The sequence below is a fragment of the Protopterus annectens genome, chromosome 2.part1 (assembly GCF_019279795.1).
Source record: "Protopterus annectens isolate FY-2018-M chromosome 2.part1, PAN1.0, whole genome shotgun sequence".
Taxonomy (NCBI): Eukaryota; Metazoa; Chordata; order Ceratodontiformes; family Protopteridae; genus Protopterus; species Protopterus annectens.
In genome coordinates, this window is record NC_056729.1 from 1,719,756,972 (window position 1) to 1,719,773,621 (window position 16,650).

The window sequence follows — 16,650 nt, forward strand, 5'->3', positions numbered from 1 at the left end:
GCCATGAACCTGAAAGACAGTTTTTTGCCTGAGCTTTCCTTTTGCACAAAAGATTCTCGATTTGGTGGTGAAGGGACTGAATCCTCTCTGGAGTAAGTTTGGCCAACATTTTTCTCGAGTCTAATTCTGTGCCTAAGAATATAAAATGCTGTGATACAAACAAGGCAGATTTTTTTGAAGTTTACTGTAATAGAGTGTGTTGATGGAGAAGTACAGAGAATGTCAAAAGGAGTTGCATTGTGTTTTTGTAGACTTAGAGAAAGCATATGACAGGGTGCCTAGAGAGGAGTTGTGGTATTGTATGAGGAAGTCAGGAGTGTCAGAGAAGTATGTAAGAGTGGTACAGGATATGTACGAGGGTAGTGTGACAGTGGTGAGGTCTGCGGTGGGAGTGACGGATGGGTTTAAGGTGGAGGTGGGGTTACATCAAGGATCAGCTCTGAGCCATTTCTTATTTGCAATGATGATGGACAGGTTGACAAACGAGATCAGACAGGAGTCCCCATGGACTATGATGTTTGCAGATGACATTGTGATCTGTAGTGAGAGTAGGGAACAGGTGGAGACCCTGGATAGATGGAGATATGCTCTAGAGAGAAGAGGAATGAAGGTCAGCAGGACTAAGACAGAATATATGTATGTGAATGACAGGGAGGATAGAAGAATGGTGAGGATGCACTGAGTAGAGGTGGCGAAGGTGGATGAGTTTAAATACTTGGGGTCAATAGTTCAGAGTAACGGTGAGTGTGGAAGAGAGGTGAAGAAGAGAGTACAGGCAGGATGGAGTGGAGTGTCAGGAGTGATTTGTGACAGACGAGTACCTGTAAGAGAGTGAAAGGGAAGGTCTACAAGAGGGTAGTGAGACCAGCTATGTTATATGGGTTGGAGACAGTGGCATTGACAAAAAGGCAGGAATTTGAGCTGGATGTGGCAGAGTTAAAGATGTTAAGATTTGCACTGGGAGTGACGAAGGTGGACAGGATTAGGAATAAGTATATTAGAGGGTCAGCCCAGGTTGGAAGGTTTGGAGACAAAGCCAGAGAGGCAAGAATATGTTGGTTTGGACATGTGTTGAGGAGGGATGCTGAGTATATTCAGGAAAAAGATGATAAGGATGAAGCTACCAGGTAACAGGAAAAGAGGAAGGCTTAACATAAGGTTTATGAATGTGGTGAACGAGGACATGCAGGTGGTTGGTGTGACACAGCAAGATGCAGAGGACAGGAAGAAATGGAAACAGGTGATCCGCTGTGGCGACCCCTAACGGGAACAGCCGAAAAAAGATGATGACTGTAATGCCTAGTTGAGAACACAGGAGAATGGTTTTGGTCCTTTTATTAGGAGGTGCTTGGTGGTGGCGGTTAGGAGCCAGTCGTCTAGGTATGGAAACACATGGAATTCCTAGATGCCTCAAGTGGGCCGTAACTACTGCCATGCATTTAAACACTATAGGGGCTGTACGGGGACCAAAGGACAGAGCTCAAAACTGGTAGTGACTGGCTCCCAGCCTAACACACAAATGTCTCCTGGATTGCCTGTCCATTTTTATATGGTAACACGCATCCTGGAGATCTATTGAGCACATCCAATCATCTTGCCCCAGAAAGGGGAGTATCGACTGCAGTGTCACCATCCGGAACTTAGATTTTTTGATGGACTTGATTAGTCTGCCGAGATCCAGAATGGGCCTCCAGTCTCCTGTCTTCTTCAGAACTAAAAAGAACCTTGAGTAAGTTCCGGATCCAATCTGGTCTGCGGGCACATTTTGGATAACTATTTGTCTAGCAACTTCTGTACCTCTAGAGTTGCATAATCCCTTTGACTGGGTGGAACATCTGGGACTGACTTTTTTTCTGATGGAGGAGAGGAAAAGGGTATGTAATAACCTCTGGATATGATCGTTTGCACCCATTTGTCTTGTGTAATTTCTAGCCAGGCATTTGGGTACAATGAGAAGCGACCCCCGACTGCCTCCAGAGTCAGACAGATGGGCCTCCTCTCAGGAACGCTGAAAGGGCTTTCCAAGGAAGGAGTCCCTGTCTCCCTGGTTTTGTGGACCCCCTCTGCCGTGAGGTCAGCATCTTCCAAAGTTACTTCCCCCTCTGCCTCTAGGGGAAGAATCACCAGGTGCATCAGGAAAGGCTCTTTGGGACTTGCGGAACCACATCTTTCCCCCCTTCTGACCTCTAGGATAAGGTCTAGTGGGAAGGGAAAAATGGACTCCCACGGAAGATAGAATCTTTCCCTCTTGTTCGCACCTGGCCAAGGTCTCTAACTTTGGGCTCGAACAAGGATGAGCCATCAAAAGGGGCGTTAATGAAGTAAGACTTAAAGAGTTCAGCAAAATTACATAAGCGGATCCAGGAATGTCTCCTTGAGAAGATTCCTGTAACCCACTGCCCTGCTCGCTCCATTGGCTGTGTAAGAAATCAGTCACATGGAGAAGTTTACCATGGAGTTTAAGGTGGAGAGCTGCAAGGAAACCTTATCTGAAGCCCCTGCAGCTACAGTACCTTGAAGGAGTATCTCCTAGCTCTTAAAGTAGATCCCTCTGTAGTCTCATAAAACGGGTCAGGTAATTCAGCGATCTAAGTGTAAATGCTGCTGAAGAAAAAATATGCTTACCATATCTGTCCATCGTTCAAGAGTCTTTGTTCAGTGGATGAACAGACAAGGAAGTCTCTGACAATTCTTTCATTGTGGCCGCAAACATTACCATAGCATCTACTGGGACGCCCTTACGGAGAAAATCTTTTTCTGCAGGTGCTGCAATGAATCTGTTTGGCCTCCTCGGAACAGGTTCCACTGAATCCAAAGAGCCCCACGCCTTCCAACTAATTACATTCATCAACTGATCAAAATGAGTCACACTAGAGGTGGAGGGGCGAGACCTAAAAGCTTCCAGGTAGACTGACTTGTCCTCAGAAGGATTGATGGGCTTCCAGCCACGCCTCTTGCTTAATCTCTAGGATGTTTGCAAAGGAGACATCTTTAGATGGGGACTTTGGGGACCCTTCTTCTTCTTTTGGCTTTTCCCGGTTAGGGGTCGCCACAGCAGATTACCTGTCCGCACACGATTGGCAGTGGAGTTTTACAGTGTCGAGTTGCCAGCCCGGAGCCCAACCTTCCACAGAAGGCACACACATGCACACCTAGGGCCAATTAGTGTGTCCAATCCCCCTACAGCATGTCTTTGGGATGTGGAAGGAAACCGGAGCACCCGGAGAAAAGCCACGCGACCACAGGGAGGACATGCAGACTCCGCACAGAAGGCATCCCAGCCGAGGATTGAACCCGAGAACCCCTTGCTGTGAGGCAGAAATGCTAACTGCTGCACCACCATGGCCGCCCACTGTGGGGAACCTTCTGACTCATACAAATCGGTGTCTGAGGTGATAGACTCTTCCGGGAGTCTATGTGCTACCTCTTGCACAATCTCTTCCATGGGACCTCCTCAGGGGGGCACTCTGGGGAAGACTCGGAAGAGATAGTTTCACTCGCCGGGGCTTCCTGGGGCTTAGAGTCTCTGTGCTTGTGGGGGGGGGGGGGTGATGGTGCTGAGGCAGACAAGCGCATCTGGGGGAAGAGCATTTGCACCAGAGAGTGGAGCAGTCTGAAATGACAGCACTCTCTCCATCAGCTCAAAAGTCCCCTCACCCCGCTCTGAGGTGGTCCCCGGCTCCGAAGACCCGGAAGATCGACCCCACAGCAAAGCGGTTGGCTTCCAAGCTGATGTAGGAGAAGAGCTCAACCTCGCTGAAGCCCCAAGAGGTAGAATCGGCTTGGACAGCTGTCCAATCAGACTCTCCTCCCCGGACTCGACGGGAAAGCGTCTGCTCCTAGACTCCTCGAATTCCGATGGAACTGAGGAAGTCACAGCAGATGTCGGAACCGATGATCCTGTTGGAGATATCGGTGCCAACGTTTCCACTGCGATCGGGTCCAAGTGCTCCCGCTCCGAAACCCCAGGTCGAGTCAGAGGAGGAACCGAACAGAAAGAAGAGGTCTTTGTTGGCTCCGGTTCCTTCTGGGTCAGAGTCAGCTACGGTGTACTGAGGAGTCTCCTCAACACTTACTCCAAATCATCTGATAAATTTCTGGAGGATCAGGAGGATATGGATGGAGACCATGCCCTTTGGAGGACTGGAGATTTTAGAATCGAAGTTACTGGCTCCAATACTGGGGACCAGCTCCAAAACTAATACTCATCGGCTCCGGAACTGCAATTGGAGTCAATGAGGGAGACTTTTTGGAACCAAGAGCCCTTGGTTACAAGCCAGATTGAATTAAGATTCTTTTAGGTGGCTCTGAAGATAGATCCAAGGTTGAAGTTCTTTTGCCCAACTTCTCCGATTTAGATGAAGAAGGGGATTTGCCAGGTTTAGATTTAGAGCTCTGAGTCCCTTCTAGAGCTTCTGTAAAAGGGGTTTGCAGTAAGCCTCTTACAATCAAATGTGTTCCTGTGCTCCAGCAACACCCTGGAGCTAAATGCATGACAAAAGGAGCAGGATTCTTGTAGGTGGAGGGCACCCAGGCAGTAAACACAACTGGTGTGCCTGTCTGCCAGGGACATTTTTTGGTAGCATTTATCACACTTCTTGAAACCAGACGGTTTTGGTTCCTTAGAATCCTTAGACATATTGAAGTTACACAAAAAACTAACTACGCAGTAGTTTAACAAGAACATTTTAACACCCAGAAGACTAACACAAAGTTCAACAATATATAAATCAAGATCGATAAGCTACAGAGAACACTAACTCGTTAATCAAAAAGGAAACTTAATAATACTATCTATACATATATATATATATATATATATATATATATATATATATATATATATATATATAGTTTGGATATATTTTATGTTCAGAAAAAAGTAATTTATTGGAATTGCAAGTGTCCATGTATATAGTTCAAAATATTTAAAATAGGTGGGGGCTATGCCCCACACCCCCCTTACTATATATACTAACTCCAGGGTCGCACTACAGTGGGGACAAGGCCATACATAACTTTCAGTGAAATGCGTTTCAGTGAAGTGTGCACAGTCAAATGTGCTTTCAATGAATAGTCCTAGACCTATATATATATATATATATATATATATATATATATATATATGTATATGTATATATATATATTTTTTTTTAATAAGGGGATGAAGTCCTCTAATTTAAATGGACTTCTGTTAGAAACAAGGGAGCAGTCCTCTAACTTATAGGTTCATAGGTTGGTACTAGGCTATCGGCCCTAGGGAGTATACAAGCTTAGCCATAACAATTTCCTGGCTATTTCTTCCCACACTATTTACTTCCCCGGACCCCTGTCTAGCAGGGTGACTCAACAAACAACGGGAAAATAACACGAAAGGAAGGGGAATGGCTCTCTAAGTTAAACGGGCCATCAGAAGCCCTCTAACTTAAATGAGCTACATTCTAAGGATACAACAAGCTTGGCAGGGATAGGTTTAAATGACAACACAAACAGGCCTAATGAACGACAACGCAACGGCCAAACAACACAAACAGAATGAAACAGCCAACTAGCGGATTAATAATCCTGCTAGGCATTAACTGTAAAAACGTTAAGAAATAACTCTAAAAAGGAGGAAAAAGAAATATAAATAAGAAAATGTTCACTTAGCCAGGAGGCAGTGTGGAAGTCACCCGATCTGCTTGAGCAGCAAACGAGATCTGGGTAATATTCCCTGAGTATCATGGGATAGGGTATAGCCTCGAGCCAGTGGAAGCTGTCGAGCTTCTGAATTAGGACGAGTTGGAACCGATGTTCGGTTCCGAACCCAACCAGCAAAGAATGAAGGTGAAATAGGACAACATAACATCTTTAGAATGAAGGTGAGATAGGACAACTTAACATCTTTAGAATGAAGGTGAGATAGGACAACGTAACATCTTTAGAATGAAGGTGAGATAGGACAACGTAACATCTTTAGAATGAAGGCGAGATAGGACAACGTAACATCTTTAGAATGAAGGCGAGATATACTACTCAGAAACAGCTCCTTGTGGTCCTGCAGAGTGGTCCTAGCAGCAGAGAACTGAGAAAAGCGACTACTTTCCTGATTTAAGTATTTTTTGCTGTTTTTTTTACCTAAAATACCTTCTCTTGCTTACTTTAAACAAGCTTAAACTGTTTTTTAGCTGTTTGTTGCATTATATATTATCCTGCACTTAAAGTTACATTTGGTCGAAAGTTTGTTTGTTTGTTAAATTTAACTGTTGAGGCTGCCCAGTAAAGTGTGCTAGCCTGTGTAACTGATTTATTACTGTTTACTGCATTTCTGTGCGCTTTCTATCTCAAAAACAAAAAAAACAAAAAAAATATCCTTGTTTTCCCGCCTCTCCTCGACTAGGTTAGACCAGTATACAGGCTTTGCTGTATTCTGGGCTGTGGTGTAGTTCCTGTGTTGTCCATTGCCTTACTTGGATAGAAGGAAGTTTCTTTGCTCACCAGTGGGAGTGGGGAGCCTTGAGCAGCCTATCTGTCCCTGAAGGAGTGACCTCAGCACAAGAGCTTGTAGTAATTGGTTGTTTTGGACCATTTCTAGCTCTTCTGAAGTTCCCTGTGGTTAAACAAGGTTAAACTTTTTCTGGCTCCGCCAAGTCTGCTCTTCAAATTTTCCGTTAAGGAAGCTCTACTCTTATAATAATCAGTCTACTCGCTTTATTATACGCCTAGCACTTGTTCTCAAAACCTCTCTTCTAAGTAAGCACTCTCAAACTAAAGAAAGCACTACATCCACCTACCACCCCTGTGAGTACCCACTTCCCTTAAAGGCACAACACTCCCTTATAATATTCTAGCATGTCGAGTGGTAGATTACTAGCATCCTCTCCGGTTCAGCTGGTTAATCTGGGAATCTTGAGACAATGCTACAATTGTCTCATGTACACAGACAACCCTCTCCTCCACCCAACAAACACAAATACCTGTGAGAGATGCAACTATATAGCCAAACTGGAGGCTGAACTCTCTCAACTCAGGACTGGCAAGACCAGACAGGAGGAGAAGGTAACCACACACACAGCAAACCCAGTCCCACATAGACCTACCACAACTGCAAACCAAACACATAATAACACAAAGACATACTCGGAGGGTCTAACAAAGAACTTACCAAAACAACAAAGGCTCCCAAAGCACACACCCAAAAATCCACCACCTCAAAACACAACACATGCAACACATACTTCAATAAATCAGTGTGTCAAACAATCACAGCCCTTAAGGCCAAACACTATGCCTGATACACTAGTAATACGTGAATCTATAGTCAGACACACTGACGTTCCACTTACCAGGCTAAACAAGGAGAGGGCAATGGTGAGCTGCCTATCGGGAGCTAGGATCCGCCACATAACACACGCACTCAGGTCACTCCAAAGCAAGTACAAATATGACTCCGTCATTGTCCATGCTGGCGTGAATGACCCGAGACGCACCTCCCTGGACTACATGAAAAGAGACACAGAGGAGCTCTCTGATTATGTAGCCCAGGCTGGTATGACCCTGAACCTAAGCAGCATCTTGCCCTCACCAAGAATGATGCCACAATACAAAGACAAGATGATCAGCTTTAATAATTGGCTCAATTACTGGTGTCATTCTAGGGGGATCCAATGTCTGTCTGCTTGGGATGACATGCTGGACAAGCCACGCTGCTTCGCAAGGGGCGGCTTGCATCTGTCACCACTGGGCTTCCGGATATTGCCTAAGGCTCTTGCCACCCCCATAGTGCCTTTTTTAAGGCAAGGCTCAAAAGACAAACCCACCTCCTTAGAAAACAAAAATGGAAAAAAATTAAGGGTAATGCTGCTCAACGCCAGAAGTCTAAATCTCAAGATGCAGGCTCTCGAAGTACTCCTCAGTATGGAGAACATCGATGTCTGTGCAGTCACTGAAACCTGGTTCAAGGCTCCTGAGAGCACCCCAGCGCTACCAGGCTATACCTCATATCATGCTTTTCGGCCCCAAAACTCGGGCCAAACCAAAAAGGGAGGGGGAGTGTCCATATTCATTAAGAACACCCACACCTCCAGGTTAGTGGCAACACATGAAGCATCAGAGACCATCCAGGTGCAACTAACCGTAGGCAAAACTGCTATACAACTGGTAGCATGTTACAGACCACCCTCTCAATCTCAGGGACCCCCATTCAGCCTTCCTGAAGACATTGGAGGATATGAATGTCTCACCAAACACCATCATATTGGGAGACATCAACTACCCTAACATAGACTGGGTGCAATATTCTAGCCCTAGCTCAAAGGTTCCTGGAATTCATAAATTCAAATGCAATGGAACAGCTAGTCACCTTTCCCACAAGGGGAGATAATATACTAGACCTGATCATCACAAACATGGGGGCAAAGTGCTCCACACCGGAAGTATACCCCTCACTAGTGAGATCTGACCACAAACTAATCACCCTGGATATACATATCCCACCTCCACCCCCAACAAAAAAGACTACAGTGAAAAACTTCTCAAAAGCCGATTTTACACTTCTTAAGACTGAGATGGTATCCTTTAAGCCCACTGGGCCAGTGGAAACCACATCCCACAATGCTGAATCCTTCACAAATGCTTTCTACGGACATCTCCAAGAATGCATGGATCATGCAATCCCAAACAAAACCAAGACCCTCTCCACCAAGGGCAGATGTCCTGTCTGGTGGACCCCAGCCATAAACAAATTGTATAACAAAAAAAGGAAGCTACTGCACGTCAGAGCAAAATCCCATAAAGAGAAGGCATCTCTGATCAGCACTAGTAGAAAGCTACGTTCTCTCATAAAAACATCCAAGGCCAACTTTGAGAGAAAAATCGCTATGTACACTAAAGATAACCACAAGACCTTCTTCTGCTATGTTAGAAACCTGGGCGGAAACCCTCAGATATGCTCAGAGTTAGTTCACAATGACAAAAAATACACTGAACCCACAGATATTGCCAACATTCTGGCAGACAGGTTCAGTACAAATTTCTCCCCTCCCTCACCCCCAAAAGAGGAAATACTTATCCCAGCTGAATGTAACCTCCCTGTCATCTCAGATGTCCAGGTGAGAACCGCCCTCAGCAAAGCTAAAAACATAGCATCAATGGGACCTGACGGTATCCCGGGTTGCGTGCTACGTGAACTCCAAGAGGAGCTAAACCCGCACATAAAACTGCTATTTAACCTTAGCCTTACTACAGGATATGTACCTGAACACTGGCGTACAGCAACAGTGGTCCCACTCCACAAAGGAGGCATCTCTACAGACCCTGATAACTACCGCTCCATAAGCTTAACCAGCCTGGTCTGCAAAACTATGGAAAGAATCATTATGGAACTCATAAACAGAGATATTGGGGACCTACAGACACTTGATCCCAACCAGTTCGGCTTTGTAAAGGGCAGATCCTGCCTTTTGAACCTGGTTGACTTTTTGAAACAGTCACTAGAGCCATTGACGAGGGCAAAGCAGTCCATACAGCCTACCTGGAATTGGCTAACGCTTTCGACACAATACCCCACTCAGGCATTATAGATAAGCTCAACAGCTTAAATGTAAATCCATGTGTCACAAGATGGGTTGCAAACTGGCTAAAGGATAGAACCCATAAAGTCAAAATCGCTGGAGCCATGTCAGACTCAAAGCCAGTCACAAGTGGTGTCCCACAGGGCTCTGTCCTGGGACCCCTCTTGTTCGGCATTTATTTCTTAGATGTGAAAGCAAACATGGGAGGGTTGTGGCTGAGAAAGGTCGCAGATGACTGCAAACTAGGCGCCATAGTCGATACGCCAGCTAAAACATGCATCCTACAGAAAGGCCTCACTGAAACGGACAACTGGTGCCGGAGTCATAGCCTTAAACTAAATGCCAAAAAATATATAGTCATCCCCTTTGGGAAAAACAAAGTACCCACAAATTATCACATAGACAGTAACCCACTGAGTACGGAAAAAGTAATCAGAGACCTGGGGACCCAAGTCGATAGTGACCTCTTAATTGACACCCACGTTGCCAAAGTGGTTAGAAAGACTTTCTACCTTGCCCACCTTATCATGAAGGGATTCACATCCAGATCAAAGGAGGTCATTGTACCCCTGTACTCCTCCCTTATCAGGCCCATGATTGAGTACAATGCCACATTTGGTATGTACCTCACCCGGCACTTGCAACAGCTGGAGAGACCCCAAAAGTACCTCACCAAGAGGATCAAGGGTCTCCAACATATGTCATATGCTGCCAGACTAAAGAAACTCCAGCTCTATTCAGTAGCATACCGCCTACTCAGAGGTGATCTGTGCCTGACGTACAAGGCCATGTCCAATCAGGAATTGATGGACATGCTCCACCTAAAAAATCCAAATCCATCAGAACCACGAGAGCTAAAGATTTAAACCTCAGCACAAATATGAATAGGACATGCTGGAGGGACAGATTCATAACTTAGAGGCTTCCCATACTCTGGAACAGAGTCCCAGTTCATGTTAGGCAGAGCCCCTCACTGACTCTCTTCAAGAGAAATCTTGACGAGTGGATGGGAGATCGTAGGTTTACCCCGGGGGTCATCTCTGTGTCACTACTAGACAGAGGCACAGAAACTAATTCTATTATGTAAGGGGGTCTTCACTGTGTCACTACTAGACAGAGGCACAGTATTCTAAATCTATTCTGTACACTTTTGTACCATTACATGGGGTGGTGAAAGCCACATCACTATGGCTAGGTTTATAAATGCCCCAGGGCAGATAGCCTAGTACTAAACTATGAAACTGTAACATCTTTAGAATGAAGGCGAGATAGGACAACGTAACATCTTTAGAATGAAGGCGAGATAAGACAACATAACATATTTAGAATGAAGGCGAGATAGGACAACATAACATCTTTAGAATGAAGGCGAGATAGGATAACGTAACATCTTTAGAATGAAGGCGAGATAGGACAACGTAACAATCTTTAGAATGAAGGCGAGATAGGACAATGTAACATCCTTAGAATGAAGGCGAGATAGGACAACGTAACATCCTTAGAATGAAGGTGAGATAGGACAACAACATCTTTAGAATGAAGGCGAGATAGGACAACATAACATCTTTAGAATGAAGGCGAGAAAGGGCATAACATCTTTAGAATGAAGGTGAGATAGGACAACGTAACATCCTTAGAATGAAGGTGAGATAGGACAACAACATCTTTAGAATGAAGGCGAGAAAGGACATAACATCTTTAGAATGAAGGTGAGAAAGGACAACATAACATTTTTAGAATGACGGTGAGATAGGACAACATAACATCTTTATAATGAAGGTGAGATAGGACAACATAACATCTTTATAATGAAGGTGAGATAGGACAACATAACATCTTTATAATGAAGGTGAGATAGGACAACATAACATTTTTAGAATGAAGGTGAGATAGGACAACATAACATCTTTAGAATGAAAAGCAAAAGCATCAATGGGACCAGACGGTGTCCCGGGCTGTGCCCTACATGAACTCCAAGAAGAGCTAAACCCAAACATAAAACTACTGTTCAATCTCAGCCTTACTACAGGATATGTATCCAAAGAGTGGTGTACAGCAACATTGGTCCCTCTCCACAAAGTTGGTGCCTCAACGGATCCTGGAAACTATCGCCCCATAAGCCTGACTAGCTTGGTCTGCAAAGCTATGGAAAGGATCATCATGGACCTCATAAATACAGATATTGGGGACCTACAGACACTGGATCCTACCCAGTTTGGCTTTGTTAAGGGTAGATCCTGCCTCTTAAACCTGGTTGATTTCTTTGAAACAGTCACCAAGGCCATTGACGAGGGGAAGGTGGTCCACACAGCCTACCTGGACCTCGCAAAAGCCTTCGATACAATACCCCACTCGGGCATTATAGATAAGCTCACCAGCTTAAATATAAACCCCTATGTCACTAGATGGTTTGCAAACTGGCTCAAGGACATAACCCACATGGTTAGAATTGCTGGAGCCGTGTCAGACTCCAAACCAGTTACAAGTGGCGTCCACAAGGCTCAGTCCTGGGACCTCTCTTGTTCGGTATATATTTCTCGGAGGTACAGGCCAACACGGAAGGACTGTGGCTGACCAAGTTCGCAGATGAATGCAAACTGGGCGCCATAATCGACTCTCCAGCCGACACAAGCATCCTACAAAAGGGCCTCATAGAAACAGACAGCTGGTGCCAGAGCCATGGCCTCAAGCTAAACGCCAAAAAGTGTGTAGTCACCCCCTTTGGCAAAAACAAAGTGTCCACAAATTACCACATAGGTGGTAATCCATTAAGTACAGAAGAAGTAATTAGGGACCTGGGGACCCAAGTTGATAGCAATCTCTCATTTGACAACCACATGGCCAAAGTGCTTAGAAAAACATTTTATATAGCCCACCTAATCATTAAGGGATTCACATCTAGATCAGGGGAGGTCATTGTGCCTCTTTACTCATCCCTCATCAGGCCCATAATTGAGTACAATGCCCCTTTTGGGATGTACCTTATCAGACACCTGCAGCAACTGGAAAGACCCCAAAAGTACCTCACCAAGAGGATCAAAGGGCTCAAACAGATGCCATATGCTGCCCGGTTAAAGAAACTCCAGCTCTACTCAGTGGCATACCGCCTGCTCAGAGGCGATCTGTGTCTGACATATAAAGCCATGTCCAACCCGGAATTAATGGACATGCTGCACCTCAGAAAATCCAAATCCCATCGAACTTCGCACGCGAGAGACTTGAACCTCAGCACTGAAATAAATAGGACATGCTGGAGGGACAGATTCATAACCCAGAGGCTCCCTTCACTCTGGAATAAAATCCCAGTCCAGGTTAGGCAGAGTCCCTCATTGACTCTCTTCAAGAGGAATCTTGATGAGTGGATGGGAGATCGTAGGTTTACCCCGGGTATCACTTCTGTGTCACTGTTAGACAGAGGCACAGTATACTAACCTCGAAAAAGGGCATAGCAAAATTAATTTAAAATAGGTGGCGAAAGCCAAACACACTCTGGCTAGGCTTATAAATGCCCTAGGGCAGATAGCCTAGTATGAACCTATGAAGGTGAGATAGGACAACATAACATCTTTAGAATGAAGGTGAGATAGGACAACATAACATCTTTAGAGTGAAGGTGAAACAGGACAACATAACATCTTTAGAATGAAGGTGAGATAGGACAACATAACATCTTTAGAGTGAAGGTGAAACAGGACAACATAACATCTTTAGAATGAAGGTGAGATAGGACAACATAACATCTTTAGAATGAAGGTGATATAGGACAACATAACATCTTTAGAATGAAGGTGAGATAGGACAACATAACATCTTGCTTATTTAATTTTCTTTCTGTAAATTTTCCAGTTTGAAATATACATGTGTGTTTACAAGTAGGTTGGAAACCTGCATGCACAGCAATTCTGCTCAGGTGACAGCTGTCCAGGCCAGAAATTTGTATGCATCAGGAGATGGGAAATTCAGGTCAGGGTAGCTGTGAAAAGAGTTAGCTACTATAATAAGAAAAGCTCATCACGCAGAAGCTTTCAACTAGCATTATTGTTTACTGCTAAATACCACTTACTTCCCACACGGCAGGGTTGTTACAATGCACTATACCTCAAACTACTTTACTTATCTATATCACTGCTTCATCAATATTTTAAGTTTTTCTGTGAAGATTACACTGACTTCCGACAAACGTCCTTCACCACAGAATGTTTTTTTTTTTTTTTTTTTTACTTTCACTGTTATAATTTTACAGATGGAGCTTTTCTGCCTGGATCACCTTTGTATTAGAATTAAAAGTAATCTCTGAATAATCCTCCATATGTCTGGTGTCACACTGAACGCACTTGTATATAATTTTATACACAGGCATACTAGTTATGTTGAGTTTTGCTGCTGTCTGTGGCTATGGTTTACACATTCTGCCACAGAGATTTACCCTCAGGAATGAATTAACCATTCAGCTCTAAAGAGTATGCTGCTTTTTTTAAAATGATTTCAAAAGCATTGCCTTTTTATATAAAGCATACAATCTTCTGCATATCTTGGTCTTTTACATTAGAAGGACAAAAATATTCTGCAAGTTTAATGTACATTAAGAAAAAAAGCAAACCTATATCTCTGCAAATGCACTGCTTTATGACACTTGTGCTCAAAACAGATCTGTATTGATGTGAACTATGATGACTTTACTGGAATATTCCTACAATTCTAAACTGACCACTACTGGACACTATCACTGAATCAGACAAAAACAACTTACTGATCCCGATTTGGGGGCTTGCGAAGCTGGTCAGCAGTTACCCTTGCTGAGAAGTTGTAGAACTGCAGAACATTCTGGAAATAGAGCTCTGGTACCACTTCATACTGCAATAACAAAAGAAATGTTAACTTGATAACTTAGTTTATTTTGACGTTGTTTATATAAGCTGTTGTCTCAGGAAGACTCTACTTCTCTCTCCCTAAATTATGATTTGAAACTGCTTCACAATCATCACTATAATGCCCTGAAGCATTGATTGTGAAGTCTATAAAATAATGTTTTGCAAACAGTTAACATTTTTCCTTTGTGTGCTTTTCGCATAAATTAGGATATCATCTATATATTCAGCGTGTTTTGCTGTTCTAGATATAGCAAACAGCGTATCACAGTAACAAGCCATGCAATACATTGGTAATATGAATCTACACAGAAGAAATTATACCTGTGTGTTCATTCAACACAAGAATAATTGATGATGCAGGAATTTATAAGAGAAATATTACCTAAATGTAAATGTTGCTCTCCAGAGGTGTGGGGGATGGGCTCTACCCCCACAAGTACACACACTCCTTTGAGTCTACATTAAGTCAGAAATTGCTCGATCTCAAACATAAGGTGAAAACCTCCATAAACCTACAGTTTAGTGGTCCTAATGCCAGTAACTATATGTCTAACAAACCGGGAGTTGATGAGATGGGATTCATGAAAAAGAACTTGATCGGAGTTTTACTGATAAACAGGTGTGCTGTTCCTATGCTGTGCCATACAGAGCTACCTATATACCACGAATACCACACCAAAACACAGAAACAAGGGAGGTAGCATATCTTGCAGAAATAATCCTATTATATGGACATGTACTGTTAGGGTGAGTATACTTTACTATGTTCATCACAATGATCCTTGCTGCAAGAATTCATCACATGAATGGAAGTGCATCAGGTACTCTGCTTAAATGGTTTATAACATGCCCTCCATGTCTTGTTCAATGAGTCATGGCAGATGCAACAAAAATATCATAGCAAGTTGTCTACTTAAAGAGGGTCTGTTTAATAAATGGACAGCTCCATTTTCCTTTCGTAAAAGGCAAAAGTAGCTGACGAAATAAGCTAAGTGGCTCATTCCTTCCAATGTTCACTAAGATGTTTGTTCACTTCCACAGTGCTCAGGGCTCTATCCCCTCTGACAACAATGGCTGGCAAGCTGGGCAATTTCAAAGATACTTCAGAGATCAACTTTAGGCATAAATTACCTCATTACCTACAGGAAAACAGTTTTTGTACTTAACTTTTCTCACTTGCTTAGAGAAAAACTTCTCTTGTACTAACTTTCCTCACTTATCTAGAGGAAAATAGTTTTTTATTCAGGCATGTCCAAGGGTCAGCTCCCAGTGTTCTCTCCTGTCTATCTGATGAATCTGGGAATCTTGAGGCAATGTAGAAATTGCCTCATGTACGCAGACAACCCTCTCCCCCTACCACCCAACACTACAACCCGAGAGATGCACTTATCTAGCCAAACTGGAGGTAATGCTCTCTCCAACCAGGACTGAACTTGACTGTCATGAGGAGAAGGTAAACATTTGCACCACACCACACTCATCACAGTCTCACTAAATCTACACCACCAAAATCCACACATAGTCACACAAAAACATTTGTGGAGGCTCTCAATAATAATCTGTCTAAGCAACAGAGACTTCCAAAGCAGAAACGCAAGCAACCTCCATCCCCCAACACAACCCAAATGGCACATAGCCCACAGACTCAGTGTGCCACTCAACCATAGCCAATAAGGCAAAACAATGTACCCAACACACTAGTCATAGGTGACTCTAAAGTCAGGCACACTGATGTCCAACTCACCAGGCTAAATAAGGAGAAGGTTACTGTCAGCTGCCTGTCGGGTGCCAGGATCTGCCACATAACCCACGCACTCGGGTCACTCCACAAGTACAAATATGACTCTGTCATTTGTCCATGTTGGTGTGAATGACCTGAGATGTACCTCCTTGGACTAAATGAAGAAAGACATGGAAGAGCTCTCTGATCTTGTAACCCAGGCAGGTATGACCCTAGCCCTGAGTAGCATCCTGCCATCACCCAGAATACCACCAGAGTACAAGGACAAAATGATTGACTTCAACAATTGGCTAAGCTTCTGGTGTTATTCTAAGGGGATCCAGTATCTGTCTGCTTGAGATGACACAGTCGACAGACCACGATGCTTTGCCACAGATGGCCTGCACCTGTCGCCCCTGGGATTCCAGATACTGGTTAAGGCTCTTGCTGCCCACTATAGTTCCTTTTTTAGGCAAGGTTCAAATGACAAATGCACCACCGTAACAGG

General features: G+C 43.9%; 1 protein-coding gene across 5 annotated transcripts in view; it reads right to left on the reverse strand.

The window, feature by feature from the left end:
- The window catches only part of ECE1 (endothelin converting enzyme 1), a 4,237,764-nt gene that overhangs the window by 768,812 nt on the left and 3,452,302 nt on the right, over positions 1-16,650 (reverse strand). For all 5 annotated transcript variants that reach the window (XM_044063171.1, XM_044063172.1, XM_044063170.1 and 2 more), the window contains one exon: positions 14,302-14,405. In XM_044063171.1, the coding sequence (XP_043919106.1) occupies positions 14,302-14,405 (104 nt within the window). The remainder of the gene's footprint in view (positions 1-14,301; positions 14,406-16,650) is intronic.